Source organism: Rhinoderma darwinii, chromosome 6 (genome assembly GCF_050947455.1).
Source record: "Rhinoderma darwinii isolate aRhiDar2 chromosome 6, aRhiDar2.hap1, whole genome shotgun sequence".
In the NCBI taxonomy this organism is placed as follows: domain Eukaryota; kingdom Metazoa; phylum Chordata; class Amphibia; order Anura; family Rhinodermatidae; genus Rhinoderma; species Rhinoderma darwinii.
Genome location: NC_134692.1, coordinates 76,166,113 through 76,184,785, shown reverse-complemented (window position 1 = coordinate 76,184,785; position 18,673 = coordinate 76,166,113). Strand labels below are relative to the sequence as shown.

Below are 18,673 nucleotides of genomic sequence, written 5' to 3'. Positions count from 1 at the left end.
ACTTATTTGGACAAAATGGTGATCTCGCGGGCACAGAAGCTGTGCTCCTGCAATGGCCAGGACCAGAGAAACTTCTGACCCCAGCCGTTAACCTATTAGAACTACCGCCCTCTGTCTCCCATCACCTCACGCAACCTGATCATAGGCTGCTAATAGGCCCCTGGTTGCCATGGAAACTTAACAAAGGTCCCCAGGTCTTCCATAACTGTGCCTATTAGTCCATGGCAGGGATGCACTGACAGGAAATATTGTTTTGGAATACTATGCTTTCCAAATCATTATACAAGCAGCAAACCATGGCGGCTTCAAGTCCCTTAGAGGGACAAAAAAAAAAAAACAGTGCAAAGTGTGTGTGTGTGTAATATATATATATATATATATATATATATATGTGTACGTACGTGCGCACCACTTTCCACTCCTTTTTTAGTTTGTTCAGAGCCAGCTATAAGGTTTCCTTTTTATATAGTTATAGAAGCTAATTTCTTTCTTATTTTGTAAAGATTTAGCTTGGTTATTGACTGTTTGGCTTAATTATCAAAAGAATGCAAAGTGTTTTTGTCAATTAAACCTCTAGAAGTGGTGTGAAATCCATTATGCTACTTTACTGTGGGCATATGTAATAAGGAGTTTTTCACCTTTTGTAAAAGGGACCTATTATATCCTAGTGGGAGTTGGCCAATTCTGAAGCATTTTAACAAACTTAATCTGCAGAAGAAACGTAGGCCACGGCTGCACCTATACTGTGTACTGTAATTTTATTTGATTTTAACTCTTGAGCGACGCCTGCAGGCCAAATTAATATTTGGAGTTGCATGCAATCTTGTGGACTGCAGCGGTCACTCGAGTTAAAAATCAATCGGTAGCGCTGCAAAAAGTCTAGTTGTAGCCTTGGCCTTAGGCTTGTTTTGTCTACTTTGCAGATCTTAACTAATGTACGAATAAAATGTATCGTCGTTTTGGTGTCCCACATTTTTGTACGTGTTCCCAGTTGTTGGCTTACCTGATGCTTTCTTGCTGTGTGTTTTTATTAAGTTTGATCCTTTACTATGGTAGCGCTGACTATTTTAATACTGCTCCATATGTGCAAAAACAAAATGGCCTTGAATAGATTATTTTTCTGTATGGCAGAAGTATAACGTTCTTTTCAGAGTTCGAATAGAATTTAAGCTAAGGCTAAATTTACACGTAGTGAAAGCCGCACCAAATAGTGCGGATTTCCCTGCAAAAAAAAAGTCTAATTTTAAAATTTATATTCACCTGGTCTCTGCACAACTGGCCTTCAACAATGATGTGACCGCTCTAGTGGTTACATGTCGACACGTTATCGCTGCAGGCCGGCTGTGCAGAGACTGGCAGGGGACCAGGGAAATGTTACCAGGAAAGGTGAGTATAGTGGGCTTTTATTTAAAAATTTTTAAAACGTTTAATTTAACTTCTTCTTTTTTTTTTTTTTTTTTTTTTTTTTTATAAAAAAATCAGGAAATCTGTGCACTTTCTGCAGCAGAAATCTGGTAAATTTCTGCATGGAAAATTTCTGCAGCATGTGGATGAAATTTATTCAAAACTCATTCACTTTCCTATTACTGTATTACGCTGCAGAATTTCCGTCCGAATATCTGGATGGGAAGTCTAAGGCTATGTTCACACGGAGTATTTTGGGGGAGGAATATCTGCCTCAAAGTTCCAAACGGAATTTTGAGGCAGATATTCCTCCCCCAAAATACTCCGTGTGAACAGCAATTATCGCGCCGTTTTTCGCCCGCGGCCATTGAGCGCCGCGGGCATAAAACACGCTTTCTCCTGCCTCCCATTGAAGTCAATGGGAGGTCGGAGGCGGAAGCGCCCGAAGATAGGGCATGTCGCTTCTTTTTCCCGCGAGGCAGTTTTACTGCTCGCGGGAAAAAGACGCCGACGCCTCCCATTGAAATCAATGGGAGGCGTTCTCGGGTCGTTTCTGCCGAGTTTTGCGACGCGGTTTCCGCGTCAAAAAACTCGGCAAAAGACCCCGTGTGAACATAGCCTAAGTGTGAACATGACCCAAATTTGTTGTCTGGGCAGCTCCTTTTTCATATGCCCTTATAGGGTACGTTGTGTTCTTCGGGGGTCTGGAAGCACATGAAGATTGCCGCTTTTTTTTTTTTTTTTTTAACACCAGCTCAATATATAAAATATCATTTTGTTCCAGGTCAAAGGTGCCCATAACCTTTTAAGCTCAAGCAAACAAAGCACTTTTGTCTTTTTTATTTTAGTGTTTTATACAGTAACTAGCGATAAATGTCCAGTTGTGGGCTCAAAAATGATATACCAGTCAGTAACTATAGGTGCTGTTCATCTGTTTATTTTCTTCAGAGCTTTCTGGTTTGTAGTGCAGTTAACACATACCTAACTTTACAGATGGCTTAAATGTTACTCATGTACTCACATATGACCAACACTATTTCTGTCTGTTATGCGACTTGTATCCTGATGTATTTATTTTATTTTTAATCTGGTTTTCCTCATCTGCAGGCTCTATCTGTAAGGCCTCATTTACACGAGCGTAATATACGCGCGTGCTTTTCACGCGTGTCGTACGCACCTATATTACTCTATGGGGGCATGCAGACAGTCCATGAGTTTTGCTCAGCGTGAGTGCGCTGAAAAAAACTCACGACATGTTCTAAAAATCTGCGTTTTTCATGCATCACGCACCCATTGAAGTCAATGGGTGCGTGAAAACCACGAAGGTCGCACGGAAGCACTTCCGTGCGAACTGCGTGATTCACGCAAGAGCTGTCAAACTGAATGTAAACAGAAAAGCACCACGTGCTTTTCTGTTTACAAACATCCGAACGGAGTGTCTTAGACATGAGCGAACCGAACTTTACCGGGTTCGGCTGAACTCGTTTTGACCGAACCCGGCAGGAGACAGTCACTGTGCAGGGTGCTGAAAGAGTTAAACTGGTTCAGCACCCTGGACAGTGACTTCCGATCCCAATAGACGTGAACGTGTAAAAATAAAAAGTTCTGACTTACCGATAACTCCCGGCTTCTTCCTCCAGTCTGACCTCCCGGGATGACAATTCAGTCCAAGTGACAGCTGCAGCCAATCACAAGCCAAGCACAGGCTGCAGCGGTCACATGGACTGCCGCGTCATCCAGGGAGGTGGGGCCAGATGTCAAGAGAGGCGCGTCACCAAGGCAACGGCTGGGAAGTTCTCGGTAAGTACGAACCTCTTTTTTTTTTTTTTTTTTTTAAACAGGTTACTCGATATGGTGATCGGAATGCACTGTCGAGGGTGCTGAAAGAGTTACTGCCGATCAGTTAACTCTTTCAGCACTCTGGACAGTGACTGACGTCGGCTAGAATCATCTCTATGATGGCGGCTGCGCGAAAATCACGCAGCCGCGCATCATACACGGATGACACACGGAGCTGTCAAGTGTATGACACACGGAGCTCGTGTAAATGAGGCCTAATTCTCAGTATTCTGAGTGTAGCTGAGAATCCAGCAATGGGGTGCCATATAAATCTAACCAGCAACCCCTCTGTCTTCTCTCCATTTTTTTTCTCCTTTCTTTTTCTGTCTTTCTTTTTCTCTTTCTTTTCTCTCCGTGTTCACTGATTGTCGCTGAGAATCCAGCAAACCCTGCAGTTTGTCTTGTCTGCTCTGTAACTAGGGATGAATTTTAGTCTGAGTTTGCTGCCATTTATTAATGTAGCTCTCTTTATTCAGACAGCAGAATTTCCATAAATAAGTTTCTATTAGGACAATTGTGAATTGTGTGTAGTTTGGCTCAGAATATTATTTACTATCACTATATGTATATGTATATATGTATATATATATATATATATATATATATATATAGACCTTGCAGTCATCTGACATACTGTTTTATGCTTTTTTAACACTGAATTTCTTTTCCATTTTTAGCCTGGATTTGTGGCCTCATCTCTATCACTGTCATCAGTCTGTTGTCCCTCCTGGGAGTTATTTTGATTCCATTCATTAACCAAGGTTGCTTCAAGTTCCTACTCAACTTCTTCGTTGCTTTAGCTGTGGGAACCTTAAGTGGAGATGCACTTCTACATCTCCTGCCCCATGTAAATACTTTAATTTTTTTTACTAATATTAGTAAATGAAACATCTGTCATTATGTACCAAAGGATAATGCTCTGGAATTTATTTAAAAATTCGGATTTTATTTTTTTTAACTGTTAAGTTTTGTTTTACTTATTTATTTTTATTTGTTTTTATTTATATAGATCAAAACTTTGTATATGAGACCATTATAATCACTTAGGCTATTAAAGTAATCTTGGTGGAATTCCCTCACTTAATATCCTTAATTATTCTGTCTCCAATTGCAATCAAAATAAAAAATGCATGAAGAATTATTTAGTGTCCCTGGCGATCAACCCTTTCTCCCCTCGTCATAATTCAATGTCTGAATGTAAGACCTTAGCTACAGAAGGAAACGGCTCTGTCTGCATTATCATAAACACAGTGCCTTTCCAGCAAATCGAGCAGATAATCACCCAGCACATGCTGTAACTACACATATTGGTTAAGTCTTCCATCCAGTAGCATTTAGTATAAAAATGAGTACCTTTAGGTTAATGACCACCAGGGTAGTTAGTCAGGGTTTCCATTTAATGTAGTTGAATATTTGACCCATCCTTTATCATGGATATCGGTGGGATACATACTTAAACATTGTCATGAACAGCAGGTAACCAAAACTACAAGTACAACATAATTTATTAAAAACAATTTTTTTTTTCTCTAGATCACATTGGTGGCTTAGTGTGTTCTTTACCTAAAATGATTAATCTTTGCATATAATTTTTTTGAAAGTGTACCATTCCTGGTTTTCCTCCCCCCCCCCCCCCCCCTAAATATCCCATCCCCACTGTGTTTACCTTTTTGTTGCTACTTTATGCTTTTTACAGTAGTTCTTGACTCTAGGTCAAGCATGCTCAGTCTATCAGTCTCTTCAGCACACAGGGCGAGCATGCGCAGGTTAGACCTGCGTCTCTCTTCCGTCTTGCTCTCCACTGCATTCAGAAAGTGCCACTCTGTCCCCCCTCCCCTACTCATACAGAGTTGCTGGTCTCATCAGGGCTGCTATAGTGATTGAGGCACATGTAAAAGGTATGTTTTGCAGAGCTCTATCCCCCTCCCCACACGGTGTGAATATTGGGTACCTGCTTCTCGCAAGCTCATGGGGTGGAGAATAGGTTAATCTGCTCTCCTTAACACTTTCATTCGCACAGGCAGTATAGTTCTGGTCTTATTAGGGCTGCCTCTGGTTTGGTGACATGCACAGTACATATACTAGATGATGCATGTAAGGCCCCATTCACATTACCGTATCTTTAATCCATCAATAAATACTGTCTAAATATGGATCCCTAGTCATTTATAGCCAACTGTAAATCATCCGCATGTACGGAAGGGTGTCCGTAAATACAGTCCATGTTGCATCCTTATTTACGGATCCGCTAAGAAAAAGGTAGGAATCCGTAACCGTCCGTAATTACGGAAACACCCGTAAACTTCTATGGAGAGTCCATGTCGTAATTACAGACAAAATAAAGGACATGTTCTATCATTTCTACGGCACAGAAACGCATCAATAAAAATACGGAAAGGTGTCTGTAGCCCATAGAAATGAATAAGTCCATAATTATGGATGAAAAATTTGCATGGGGCCTTACTGTGTGTGTGACTAGAGATCTTTACATTTATAATTTCTGTCACAGAGCACATATTTCTAATATTTGTACCATTTTGTGGTGCTTTACTGGTGTCTATGGTCACTGGTAAATGCATGCATATGCGAGAAGGGAAGTGTCTGCAGTCAGGAGGAGATGCTGGGTGCTTCTGGGAACTGTAGGTTTCCAGTAAGAAATGCCGGTCGTGTTGGCAGAGCAGAAGGGCCACCCTGTTTGCTCATTGAATAAAACTGCACCAAATGGAGAAACTAGTAATAGTACATAGAAGAGAAGCACAGTTGGGCATTTTGACGTTCTATTTACTAATGTTAAAAGGGTACTGGGCTTTTGACAAAACTTTGGATTATGGGAGAACCTCTTTTAAGGTTAGAGAACCTTTATTAAAGGGATGCTTAAAGGGAATGTGTCACTAGAATTTTTTTTTTTTCAGTTAAACAATTATTATTTAAGTGATTACACATTGTTTTAATTTTTTCACAAGTCGGGAAATATTATAAATTAGATTCTAATTTATAACATTTCCATGTGCTGGCCACTAGATGGAGCAGTTCCCAAAATTGCAGCATGGTCAATGTGGTAAAGCAACCTCATTAATTTATGCTGCAAATTTGGGGTGGACACTCTCTCTCTAGTGTCCTCACACAATCCCCCCTCCCTTCTAGCTAGTGCCAGGAGAAGGAAGGGTTTGAATCTTCAAATCTTCTACACTGTGTGCCGTCATTTTCTGAGCGACTGCACAGTGTAGGAGGATTAGATACAGGGCTCAGCAGACCGTATCAGACGAATATAATACACACATATCACATACACTAACATAAATTACCTGCCGCCTCCGCTGGTCTAAGCTCCTATTCCTTGCGCCTGAACATATGGCCGGAAGCCACGGCCGGAAGTAGTGATTGGACTGTCCGGCAGCGGCTTCCGGTCCACATGAAAATGGCGCCGGATTTCGCTCTGCGAACGAGCTTCGTTTTGGTCTGTTTGGGAGCGGCCCATGCGCCGTTCCCACACAGACGGCCTACGCTTCTGAGAATGGAACGGCTCCTGTTCGCATTCTCTATGGGAATGTATATGCCGTATTCCATCTCTGTATGTGTCGTTAATCGACACATACAGAGATAAAAAAATGGCAGCGCCCATAGAGAAGTAAAAGTAAGAACACCACTGCCAGCTCTTTAGTTCTCAGTTTTCTCTGAGCTAGTGGGTGGAGCCTAACTGCTATCATGTCTGCCATACACAGCATACATAGGGAAGAGAACATCCTTCACTCCTAAGAATAAAACTATTTATTTCATATATAGAAGCCACAGCACCATGGAGGACATTATACGGCAGTGTAGCTGTTAATCCAGCAGTGGGGTGAGATGTAATGGCATGTGCACACGACCTCTTTTCAGACGTAATGGAGGCGTTTTACACCAAGTTACGCCTGAAAAGACGGCTCCAATACGTTGGAAAGCATCTGCCCATTGCTTGCAATGGGTCTTACGATGTTCTGTGCAGACGAGCTGTCAATTTACGCGTCGCTTTCAAAATACGACGTGTAAAATGACGGCTCATCAAAAGAAGTGCAGGATAATTCTTGGGACGTTTTTGGAGCCGTTTTCTCATAGACTATTCAAAACCGCTCCAAAAACGGCGGTAAAAAAACGCGAGTTGCTCAAAAAACTTCTGAAAATCAGGAGCTGTTTTTCCATTGAAAACAGCTCCGTATTTTCAGACGTATTTTGTTAATCGTGTGAACATACCCTTACTAGAAGCTGCAGCAGGCGCCTCTGTTTGTCTCTCTCGGCTCCCTCCTCCTACCCCCATCTCCAAAGACTTCTATAGGCAGCCTTAACCTGATTCTTCAGTCAGCTGAAACAGTGCCTAGTTTTGAGGAGACTAATTGACAGTAAATTCTACGTGAGTGAACATTTGAGCGGAGGAGCCTAAGTGGAGAAAGGCATTTTTATCACTAAAAGATATATTATACGTTACTTATATTTGCTTGAACTATTAAATTATGCAAAGTTTGTTAAAGTTAGTGACTATTTAAAGTTTCTATATGGGACAAAATAAAATATTTTTGCATAAATATAACGAACACATTTTTGGAATCCTCGGATGCCTAACAGCCTACGCTTTGAATTTATACATGTTGGTCAGTAATGAACGGTGAAAAAAAATTGCAGGAGTTTTTTTTTTTTCTTGTACCCTTGAAATGAATAAAAATTAAACATTAGTGTATGCATACCCCAAAATTTTAAAAATATGTATGCAAACTGCAAAACACAAGGCCCCAATAATCCATATTAATACAGAAATTAAAAATGTTGAACAATCCAGAATACCAAAACCCAAAAAAAAAATGTATCTGATCCTTGAGCTCAAAAATGGCCTTGTCCTCTCTGTTCAAATCAACGTGCCCATCATGTTGCTCATAGTGTGTCTGTAATTTGTGATTCTAGCGTCGCTTGTGCAAACTCCTATTTTAAACCTTTCAGTTTTCGGTCAGCGCTGTGAGAAAGGATTCTGGTTTTATTCATAATACATAGGCTCCGCCAGCCCTCCTGTTGATTTGAAAAGTTTCTTCCTATTCCTGTGCATAGGGAGAAATCCGCAGCTTATCATGAAAACGTCAGATTCTTCCTTCATAGCGCTGGCTGGGCACTGCAAGGATTACACTGGGGTGATCCTAAATGACTGACACTGTTCATATCAGCATGCCTGTCACTACTGCCTGTTGCTCTCACAGAGAGCAGCATGAAGTAGCTGACTGGTTCCCTTTTTAAATGGATTAATGGTAAAAACTAGGCACAGCCTTAGCTGCTAACTAGACTTTAAAAAAAGCTTTTGACATGTCCTAGTGACATGTCATAAGTTTTGATCGCTGGAGGTCCTAGCAGTGAGACCCCCACCGATCGCTAAAACAAAGTGGCAGAAGTACTCTGGTAAGCGCTGTGTCGCTTAATATGTGATCTGCTTTTCTCCAAAAGCCAAGGCAGCACTGTACAAGCTAAACAAAGTCCATGAGCTCATACAGCGCTGGCTCGGCTTTCCGAGAAAAGCCAATCTCAAACGGGTCGGCACAGCGCTCACTCGTGTACTTCTGGCACTTCGTTTTAGCAACCTTTACTAGGACCTCCACCGATCAAAACTTCTGCCATGTCACTTTGATGTGTCAAAAGTTTTTTAAAAGTTTTTAGCTACGCCTTAATACCTACACCGTCTAATGATCAAATAATACATTGTATCGGTGAAATCAGCAGAATGTCAATTTTATTCTGTGATTCTAAACTCAGTTTTAATGGAATTATTTTGAAGGCTTTTCAGAGAAGCAGGTAGTCCAATCACTGGTAATCCGCCAACAAGAAGAGGGTCCCATATCGCCCTTTGATCATTAGTAGCAGTTTCTGATTTCCCATATAAATCTTGTAGCATTCACTCTGCGGGTTCTTTATTGTAATATGTATCGGGAATGCTCTACATAGAAAAATGTCCTGTTGGATTTTTTTTTTTTTTTTTTTTACACATCCGTTTTAATTTTAACTTTCATTTTCTTATTTTTTGTTATTTACTTTTACATTCTGTTTTGCAGTCGCAAGGGGGACATGACCATTCTTCAAACAAACCTGGGCACGGTCATGACCATGGCGTCGATTTGGATCAAGCCACAAGCAAGGAGTTTTTGGTGGAATATGACAGTGTTATGAAAGGTCTTGTCGCTCTTGGTGGAATCTATCTGCTTTTCATTGTTGAGCATTGTTTACGAATGTTTAAACATTATAAGGAGAGAAGGGTAAGTGTGTCTATGTAATATGTGTGTGCGTTCATACTAGTACGTCTATGGCTCTCCAAAAGCCATCTGTACTCTATCAAGTATTGTTCATGTACTTTTGATCAGCCAGAATCTCACTTAGTCATGTGAAGTTAGTCATTTCTCTTTGTATCGTACGCTGTTTCAAATAACCATTTAAATACTTCACGACTAAGGCTCTGTTCACATCTGCGTCAGAACATAATGGGCCTCCGTCACAGATCCAGCAAACATTACCGGAAACCATAGCGCAGCATTCTGCACTATTATTTCAAGTAAAACCACGGACACCTTGACGGAAAGCCGACTGAACCCATTATGTCAATGAGTTCCATCGGCCGCCGGTGGTGTCTGTGGTGCAACAGAACATTCTCTTCCGGTATTCACTTTTTCTGCTCCACTGACGGCGCAGAACAATGGAATGACCCGACCAAGGTGTGAACCCATGTGGTTTTGTTCAGACAGCACCAGTTTCTTTGGGTGCTTGAAATGGGGTCCCAACCCAGTTGTAGGTCAGGAGAAATGTATTCAGCACACCTTAGTAGTATCCAACATAGATTTTATTTCTTTAGGTATATGCCAGAGGCTACAAGTGCAACGTTAACGTTTCCGTCGTGAGACCTTTGTCGGGCACTAATATGTATTTGTGTGTGTGTGTGTGTGTGTGTGTGTGTGTGTGTGTGTGTGTGTGTGTGTGTGTGTGTGTGTGTGTGTGTAATTATAGCATATAATATGGGTACGAAAAATTGCAGGAATATAATGTTACAGAACATGTCATACATAGACTAAATAATTGTAAATGCAAAACAGATCCAATATTTGGATGTTAAAAAAGAAGGTACAGTTTCAGTCACCTTGGTACAGTATAAGCACATCAGGAAGTAGAAATCATTTTATGTGCATACATCAGTAGTTGTGCACGTGCAGACATAAGCAGTACAGTGTGTAAATATGTGGTCACCAGGTAAGTTAGGGTTGCAATGGTCCAGATCTTGTATATGATCCAAATTTTATGTATTCCATAGGGGTGGGTATGGGTGTCCCTGGTATGCCGTGGTCTATGAAGTAGTTAAGGAATAATCTTATTGTCTATAATGGACTGTAGGTACAAGAACACAAGTTCATAGTGGACACAATGGGACTAAGTTATGGCTCTGAGATAGGATGTTCACTTAAATAACGGTTGTGTCAACAATACATCAAAAGGGTTAACAGGCAAATGCAACAGAAAACAGACAAGCAATGGACATAGGATGCATCAGGAGATGGGGTCAATGGTATAAAGTGCTGGTTAAACATACCTGAGCAGTACTGGGGACTGATTCAGTCTTGCTTATGGCGCTGCTTAAATCGAATATGGCGGTGTGAGCCCAGCCAGAGCATATAAAGAGTGCTCATGATGTGCATATTTGTCATGCTGATCGCACGAGAACTGCTACCGTTTCTATGCGAGACGAAGCGTGGCAAAGGCTGTAACACACATCTACAGCCCCGCTCTAACAGCAGAGATAAGCGAAACCTCTTCTCTGTGATATAACCCTATGGTCTGTCTTACCATCTTCCCTGCTGTTCGGGCATACCAAGTATTTCCTAACAACTGGATGTGTACTATTAGTACATTAAATTATAGGGCAATCACCTATAGGTGGCACTAGTTTTTTTTCTTCTGGAGGAGAGATATTTTGCATACTTCTTCCCACGGAGCATTGTCATTAGAGGCTCTGTCACCATATTATAAGTGCCCTATCTCCTACATAATCTGATCGGCGCTGTAATGTAGATAAGTGGTTTTTATTTTGAAAAACAATAATTTTTCAGCAAGTTATGAGCAATTTTAGATTTATGCTAATTAGTTTCTTAATAGACAACTGGGTGTGTTTTTACTTTTTACCAACTGCGGGGTTATGAAGTGGAGTGTAGGACGCTGACCAATCCGTGTAAGGGTATGTGCACACGATGAGAGGCTTTTATGTCTGAAAAGACAGATTGTTTTCAGGAGAAAACAGCTGCCTCGAGTCAGACGTAAAAGCTCCTCCTCGTATTATGCGAGGCGTCTTTGACGCGCGTAAATCTTGAGCTGCTCTTCATTGACTTCAATGAAGAACGGCTCAAATTATGTTGCAAAGAAGTGTCCTGCACTTCTTTGCCGAGGCAGTCAATTTACACGTCGTTTGACAGCTGTCAAACGACGACGCGTAAATGACAGGTCGTCTGCACAGTACGTCGGAAAACCCATTCAAATGAATGGGCAGATGTTTGCCGACGTATTGTAGCCCTATTTTCAGACATAAAACAAGGCATAATACACCTCGTTTACGCCTGAAAATGGGTCGTGTGAACCCAGCCTCATATACTTCTCATTGTTCCAGCCCAGCTTCTTTCACTGCACACACAGTGGGATTGTGCGTTTGAAAGAAGCTGGGCTGGAACAATGAGAAGTGTATAACTCTGATTCGTCAGCGTCCTACACTTCTCTTCACAACGCCCAGTTGGTAAGAAGTAAAAACACGCTCAGTTGTCTATTAGGAAACGAATTAGCATAAATCTAAAATTGCTCATAACTTGTTCATTAATTATCATTTTTCAAAATAAAAGCCACGGTTATCTACTGTACATTAAAGCGCTGATCAGATTATGTAGGAGATGGGGCATTTATAATCCGATGACAGAGCCTCTGATTTTTTTCAAATCGGGCGTGTCACTTTATGTGGTAATAACTTGGGAATGCTTTTACCTATCCAAGCGATTCTGAGATTGTTTTCTCATGACATATTGTGCTTTATGATAGTGGAAAAATTTTGGTAGATTAAATTCAATATTTATTCGTGAAAAACACCCAAATTTGAGAATTTGCAAAAATGTGCATTTTTCGAAATTTTAAATGTATCTGCTTGTAAAACAGATAGTAATACCACACAAAATAGTCTCTAGTTATCATTTCCGATATGTCTACTTTGTTTGCATCGTTTTTTTGAATGTCGTTTTAATTTTCTAGGACGTTACAAGGCTTAGAAATTTAGCAGAGATTTCTCACATTTTCAAGAAAATTTCAAAAGGCTATTTTTACAGGTACCAGTTTAGTTCTGAAGTGGTTTTGAGGGCCTTGCATATTAGAATCCCCCAATAAATCACCCCATTTTAAAAACTGCACCCCTCAAAGTATTCAAAACAGCATTCAGAAAGTTTCTTAACCCTTTAGGCGTTTCACAAGAAATAAAGCAAAGTAGAGTGGGAATTTACAAATTTTTTTTTTTTTTGCCGAAATTCATTTGTAATAAAAAATATTCTGTAACACAGAGTCTTTTACCATGGAAACGCAACTCCATATTTATTGCCCAGGTTCTGCAGTTTTTAGGAATATCCCACATGTGGCCCTAGTGTGCTAATGGATCGAAAAACCGGCCTCAGAAGTAAAAGGGCACCTACAGGCTTTTGGGGCCTGTGTATATTTAGATCATATTTTAGGCACCATGTCTGGTTTGAAGAGGTCCCATTTTGGAAACTAGACCCCCCTCAAGGACATTATCTAGGGGTATAGTTAGCACTTTGACCCCACAGGTATTTTGCTATATTTATTGGCGTTAGGCCCCATGCACCCGAACGTAAAAACGCCCATAGTTACGGGCCGTAATTACGGCACGTTTTTACGGGCTCATGGACTTCTATTGGCCACGGGTACCTCCCCGTATGCTTACGGGAAGGTGCCCATACCGTTGAAAAATATAGAACATGTCCTATTTCAGGCCGTAATTACGGCACGGGCAGGCCCATAGAAGTCTATGGGGCTCTCGTAATTACGGGTGACTACGTGTGTGCACCCGTAATTACGGGAGCGTTGCTAGGCGATGTCAGTAAATAGTCACTGTCCAGGGTCCTGAAAGAGTTAAACGATCGGCAGTAACACTTTCTTCACCCTAGACTGTGACTTCCGATCACAGTATAGATCAACATGTAAAAAAAAAAAAAAAAAAAAAAAAGACGTTCATACTTACCCAGAACTCCCTGCTTCTTCCTCCAGTACGGCCTCCTGGGATGACGTTTCATCCCATGTGACCGCTGCAGCCAATCACAGGCTGCAGTGGTCACATGGATTGAGGGACGCGTCACCAAGACAACAGCCGGGTAAGTATGAATTTCTTTTACTTTTTCTGCGGAAAGGGCAGTCCCTTCTCTCTATCCTGCACTGATAGAGAGAAGGGCTGCCGATTACTGCAGTGTAATTTTGCAGCGAAATAGTGCCCGTAAATACGGGTGGAGTACGGGTGACACCGGACACGTATTTACGGGCACAGGTCCGTAAATACTGGTGCAATATGGTTTGAATACGTTTGACCAAGGACCCGTATTTACGGGAGGACAAAAAATACGTTCGTGTGCATGAGGCCTTAGTCTGTGAAAATTGACTTTTTTTCTGAAAAAACATAGAAATTTGTAATACTTACAAGGAATAAAGAAGAAAATGCACCCCAACACAGATTTTTTTTTTTTTTTTTTTGCAGAATTTAGTAGAATTAGGCCGTGAAAATGAATATAAAGATTTTTGTCCACTAAAATGTTGCATTTTTTTCATTTTCACAAGGGATAAAGGAGAAAGTCGCCCTAAATTTGTAACACAATTTCTCCCGAGTATGACAATACCCCACATGTGGTGGTAATTTATTTTTTTAATAGAAATTAATTAACCTTTGCAGGACTGATTCTTTTTTGCTTTTCCATTTTAGTTTTTCACTCCACGCCTTCCAAACGCCATAACTTTTATTTTTTATTTTTCCATGAATAGAGCGTTGTTGGGGCTTATTTTTTTGCGGGAAGAGTAGTAGTTTCTATTGACACCATTTAAAGTCCAATATAATGTACTGGGAAACAGAAAATACTTTTCTTTGTGGGGTAAAATTGGAAAAAATGTGATTCCTCCTTTGCTTTTTGGGTTTTAGTTTCTACCACTCACCGTGTGGTAAAAACGACAACTTAAAGAGGCTCTGTCACCAGATTCTCAAATTCCTATTGCCTATTGCATGTTATCGGCACTGCAATGTAGAGAACAGTAAAGGTTTTTTGTTTTTTTTTGAAAAACGTTCATTTTTGGCCAAGTTATGAGCTATATATATATATATATATATATATATATATATATATATATATATATAAATGAGCTTTGAAATGGACATTTGGGCGTATTTTTTTTTTTTCGTATGTCCAACTGGGCGTGTATTGTGTTTTTAACTGAGCGTGTTTACTTGTTTTACTAACTGGGCGTTGTGAATAGAAGTGTATGATGCTGACGAATGAGTGACCAATCGGCATCATGCACTCCTCTCCATTCATTCACACAGAACATAGTGTTCTTACTAGAACGACGTGCAGCCGCATACACAAGTGTCCTGATAATGAATACACATGACCTCCAGCCTGGACGTCATGTGTACTCAGAATCCTGACACTTCTGAATCTTTTCTGTGAGATTCCAGCAAGCCACGTGTAATCTCGCAAGATGACGAGGTAAACGAGATTTAGTTTCCCTTGCTGGAAATCTCACAGAAAAGATTCAGAAGTGTCAGGAATGGACAGTGTGCACCGGGAACTGCACAGTAACTGTACGTCCCCGTGTGCTAAGACACTGGCCACCCGGACGTACAGTTGCGTCGCGGTGTGCCTAGGGGATCTCCACCAAGAGAGTCTGTATCTAAAAGCAGCTTCAAAGGCTTCTTAAGCCAATCCGAACCCTACTCTGTACTGATTAGGAGCAATAGCTCCAAAACCGTGCTGTCCACAGATGGGTGTCTGGTTTGACTATTCATCTGTCATGTTTTAAGTCTCTAGTCTATATCCGACCCTATATAGACACCTAATAGTGGCACTAGAGAGAGCTATTTTGCATATCCACATTGATATATTGTGTCCTCTCTTATCCCCCTCTTATAGCAGACTTTGCACCTCTTTTGACTTTTTCCCTTCTTGCCAGTTTGGGGAACTTCTCCTGGAAAGTGTTGCCCTGGCACGATGCGTGTGGCCTCGCTTCGAGAAGTACTGGGTGCCCCCCCCCCCCTTCTTGGTCCCTAAAGATTAGGTTCTTGATAATCCCCTCTTGAAATTCCAGGAAAGTTCCCGTCTGGCCTGTACATCGACGTAGCGCGTAGACATTGTACAATGCCATCTCTATGATGTGCCCGGCCAGCTTCTTATACCACACCGCATGGCGCTGTAGGGCTTCCGGACTTGATCTGACAAGTCCACCCCTCCCATATACCTATTGTAGCCCAGGATGCAGTCTGGTTTGGGGGTCTCTGTACTGGTACTTCGTACAGGTACATGGGTACTGGTGTGGCCATGTATTGTCAATACAAGGACAGCTCTCTTGTCCTTGTACTTGACACACAATATGTTGCTGCTAGATTGTGCCCAGCTCTCACCCCTTCTGAGTGTTTGCCCAAGCAGTGTTTTAGGGAGGCCTCTCAGATTTCATCTAGCAGTGCCGCATGCCGCAGGACTTCTGGCAGCGAGGCAGTTGAAGAGTGGGACGCTGGTATAAAAATTATCCAGGTAGAGGTGGTGACCCTGGTCCAGCAGTGGGTGCACCAAATCCCACACAATTTTTGCATTCACTCCCAGTGATCGGGGGCATTCTGGCACTGCTGTCCTTCCCTTCATATATCCTAAATCTGTAGGTATACCCTGATGCACTCTCACATAGCTTATGCATCTTCACGCCATACCTTGCCCTCTTACTCGGCAGGTACTGGCGGAATTAAAGCCTCCCTTTAAAATGTACCAAGGACTCTTCAATAGAAATACACTTCTCAGGGGTGTATGCTTGGGAAAACCGGACACTGAAACGGTCTAATAGGGGTCTCCGTTTATACAAACGGTCAAAACTGGGGTCATCTCAGGGTGGGCACGGCTCATTATCAGTATAATGTAAGAAGCAAAGTATTGCCTAATTTATTTATTTTTTTCGGTTACAGTTCAGTTCTGAAGTTGCTTTGAGGGGTCCATATATTAGACACCCCCCATCAAACACCATTTTAGAAACTAGACCCCTCAAAGTATTCACAACAGCATTTCGAAAGTTTATGAACTCTTTAGGTGTTTTATAGGAATTTAGAGCAAAGTAGAGGCGAAATTTACATATTTATTTTTTGTCAGAAAATCCTTTTTATACCAATTTTTTCTATAACACAAAAGGTTTTACCAGAGAAACGCAACTTAATACGTATTGCCCAGATTCTGCAGTTTTGAGAAATATCCCTACATGTGGCCCTAGTGCGGTAATGGACTGAAACACCGGCCTCCGAAGCAAAGGAGGACATAGTGGATTTTGAGGCCTCTTTTTTTTTTTTTCTTTTTTTTTTTATTAGGCACCATGTCCGGTTTGAAGAGGTCTTGTGGTGCCAAAACAGTGGAAACCCCCAAAATGTGACCCCAATTTGGAAACTAGACCCCTTGAGGAATTCATTGTAGTTTTCTTGGGGTGCATGCGGCTTTTTGATCAGTTTTTATTCTATTTTTAGGTGGCACGGTGACTAAAAAACAGCAATTCTACTGTTGTTTTTTTATTCAATTTTTTTTACAGCGTACACTGTGCGCTATAAATGACATTCACTTTATTCTGCGGGGCGATACGATTACAGCGATACCAGATGTTTATAGTTTTTTTTATGTCTTATGGCGTTTTCACAATAAAATGTTTTGTAAAAAATCATTCACTTTTTGTGTTACCATGTTGTAAGAGCCAGAACTTTTTTATTTTTCCATCAATAAAGCCGTGCGAGGACTTATTTTTTGCGTAACGAACTGTAGTTTCGATCAGTACCATTTTTAGGTACATGTGACTTTTTGATCTCTTTTTATTCCATTTTTTGGGAGGTGAAGTGACCAAACAATTGTTGTTCTGGTACGGTTTATTATTTTCTTTTACGCCGTTCACCGTGCGGGATAAATAATGAAATACTTTTGTAGTTCAGGCCGTTACGGACGCGGCGATACCAATTATGTATAGTTTATTTGTTTATCTATTTTTGTTAATAATAAAGGACTGATAAGTAAAAATCCCCCTTTCTCCCTTAATTTTACCCCTTTTTTTTTTTTTTACTTTGTCCCACTAGGGGACTTGAGGGCAGGAGGCCCTGATCGCTATTCTAATACACTGCACTACATGCGTAGTGCAGTGTATTAGAGCTGTCAGCTACTCACTGACAGCAAGCATAGTGGGTCCTGACTTTGTCAGGACCCACTAGGCTACCGTCGATGGCATAGCCGGACGCCATTGTTTGGTGTCCGGTTGCCATAGTCACCATCGCCGGCCGCTATCGTGTAGCAGGCCAGCGATGGTAGCTTAACCCCTAAATAGCCGAGATCTCTATTGAACGCGGCTTTTAAGTGGTTAATCAGCGGGGGTGCAGCGATCGGTCCCCGCTGTAGGAGCGGTGACAGCTGCTGTACGAGACAGCAGCTGTCACAGCTCCTGTATGTGTCGGGAGGACGGCCGAAACGGCCGTTACTCCCGAGACGTACTATTAGGTCATGGAGCGCGAACGATACAGCTACTATGACCTAATAGTACGTCCAGGAGCGGGAAGGGGTTAAGGTTACTAATAAGAATTGATTGTTTACATACCAGTAACTAAATTAATATCTGGGGGCTTGATGACTGCCAGATAAGTTTTTTTTATTCTTTCCATCTTTCATGCTCTTCATTGTGACCTTTTGCACAGGAAATTCAGTAGCACAATAAATATTCCTAAATAGAAGTCCCTTTTTAAAAGCCCATAAACAAAGTTGAATGTGCGCATTTGTGTAAAATTTCAGCAAAAAGCCACAAAACCAGCAGGTGTAAATAGGGATGGGCGAAAATTACCTAAATCAAAATCACGCTTCATTGAACATGTAACCTCTATTACGATTAATGGACAGTTATTTAGGCTATGCCCCTTTTTACATGCCAAGTCATTGAATTAATATATATCCTCTGAGCCTGCTGTATACTACTGCATATAATATACCCCCTGCCACTGCCCCCACACAGTATGCCACTATAGCTGCCCCACACACAGTATAATGCCCTCCCCATCCAATATAATGCCCTCATAGCTGGCCAGCGTTCTGACGACTCCCTGCTCCACAATTTGGATTCATCTGTATCTGCGTAGATG

The 18,673-nt window shown here is 41.3% G+C and overlaps 1 protein-coding gene across 3 annotated transcripts in view; it reads left to right on the top strand.

Moving 5' to 3' along the window:
* SLC39A10 (solute carrier family 39 member 10) overlaps positions 1–18,673 on the top strand; it is a 97,192-nt gene that overhangs the window by 49,055 nt on the left and 29,464 nt on the right. For all 3 annotated transcript variants that reach the window (XM_075829968.1, XM_075829967.1, XM_075829969.1), the window contains exons 4-5: positions 3,921–4,090; positions 9,306–9,506. In XM_075829968.1, the coding sequence (XP_075686083.1) occupies positions 3,921–4,090; positions 9,306–9,506 (371 nt within the window). The remainder of the gene's footprint in view (positions 1–3,920; positions 4,091–9,305; positions 9,507–18,673) is intronic.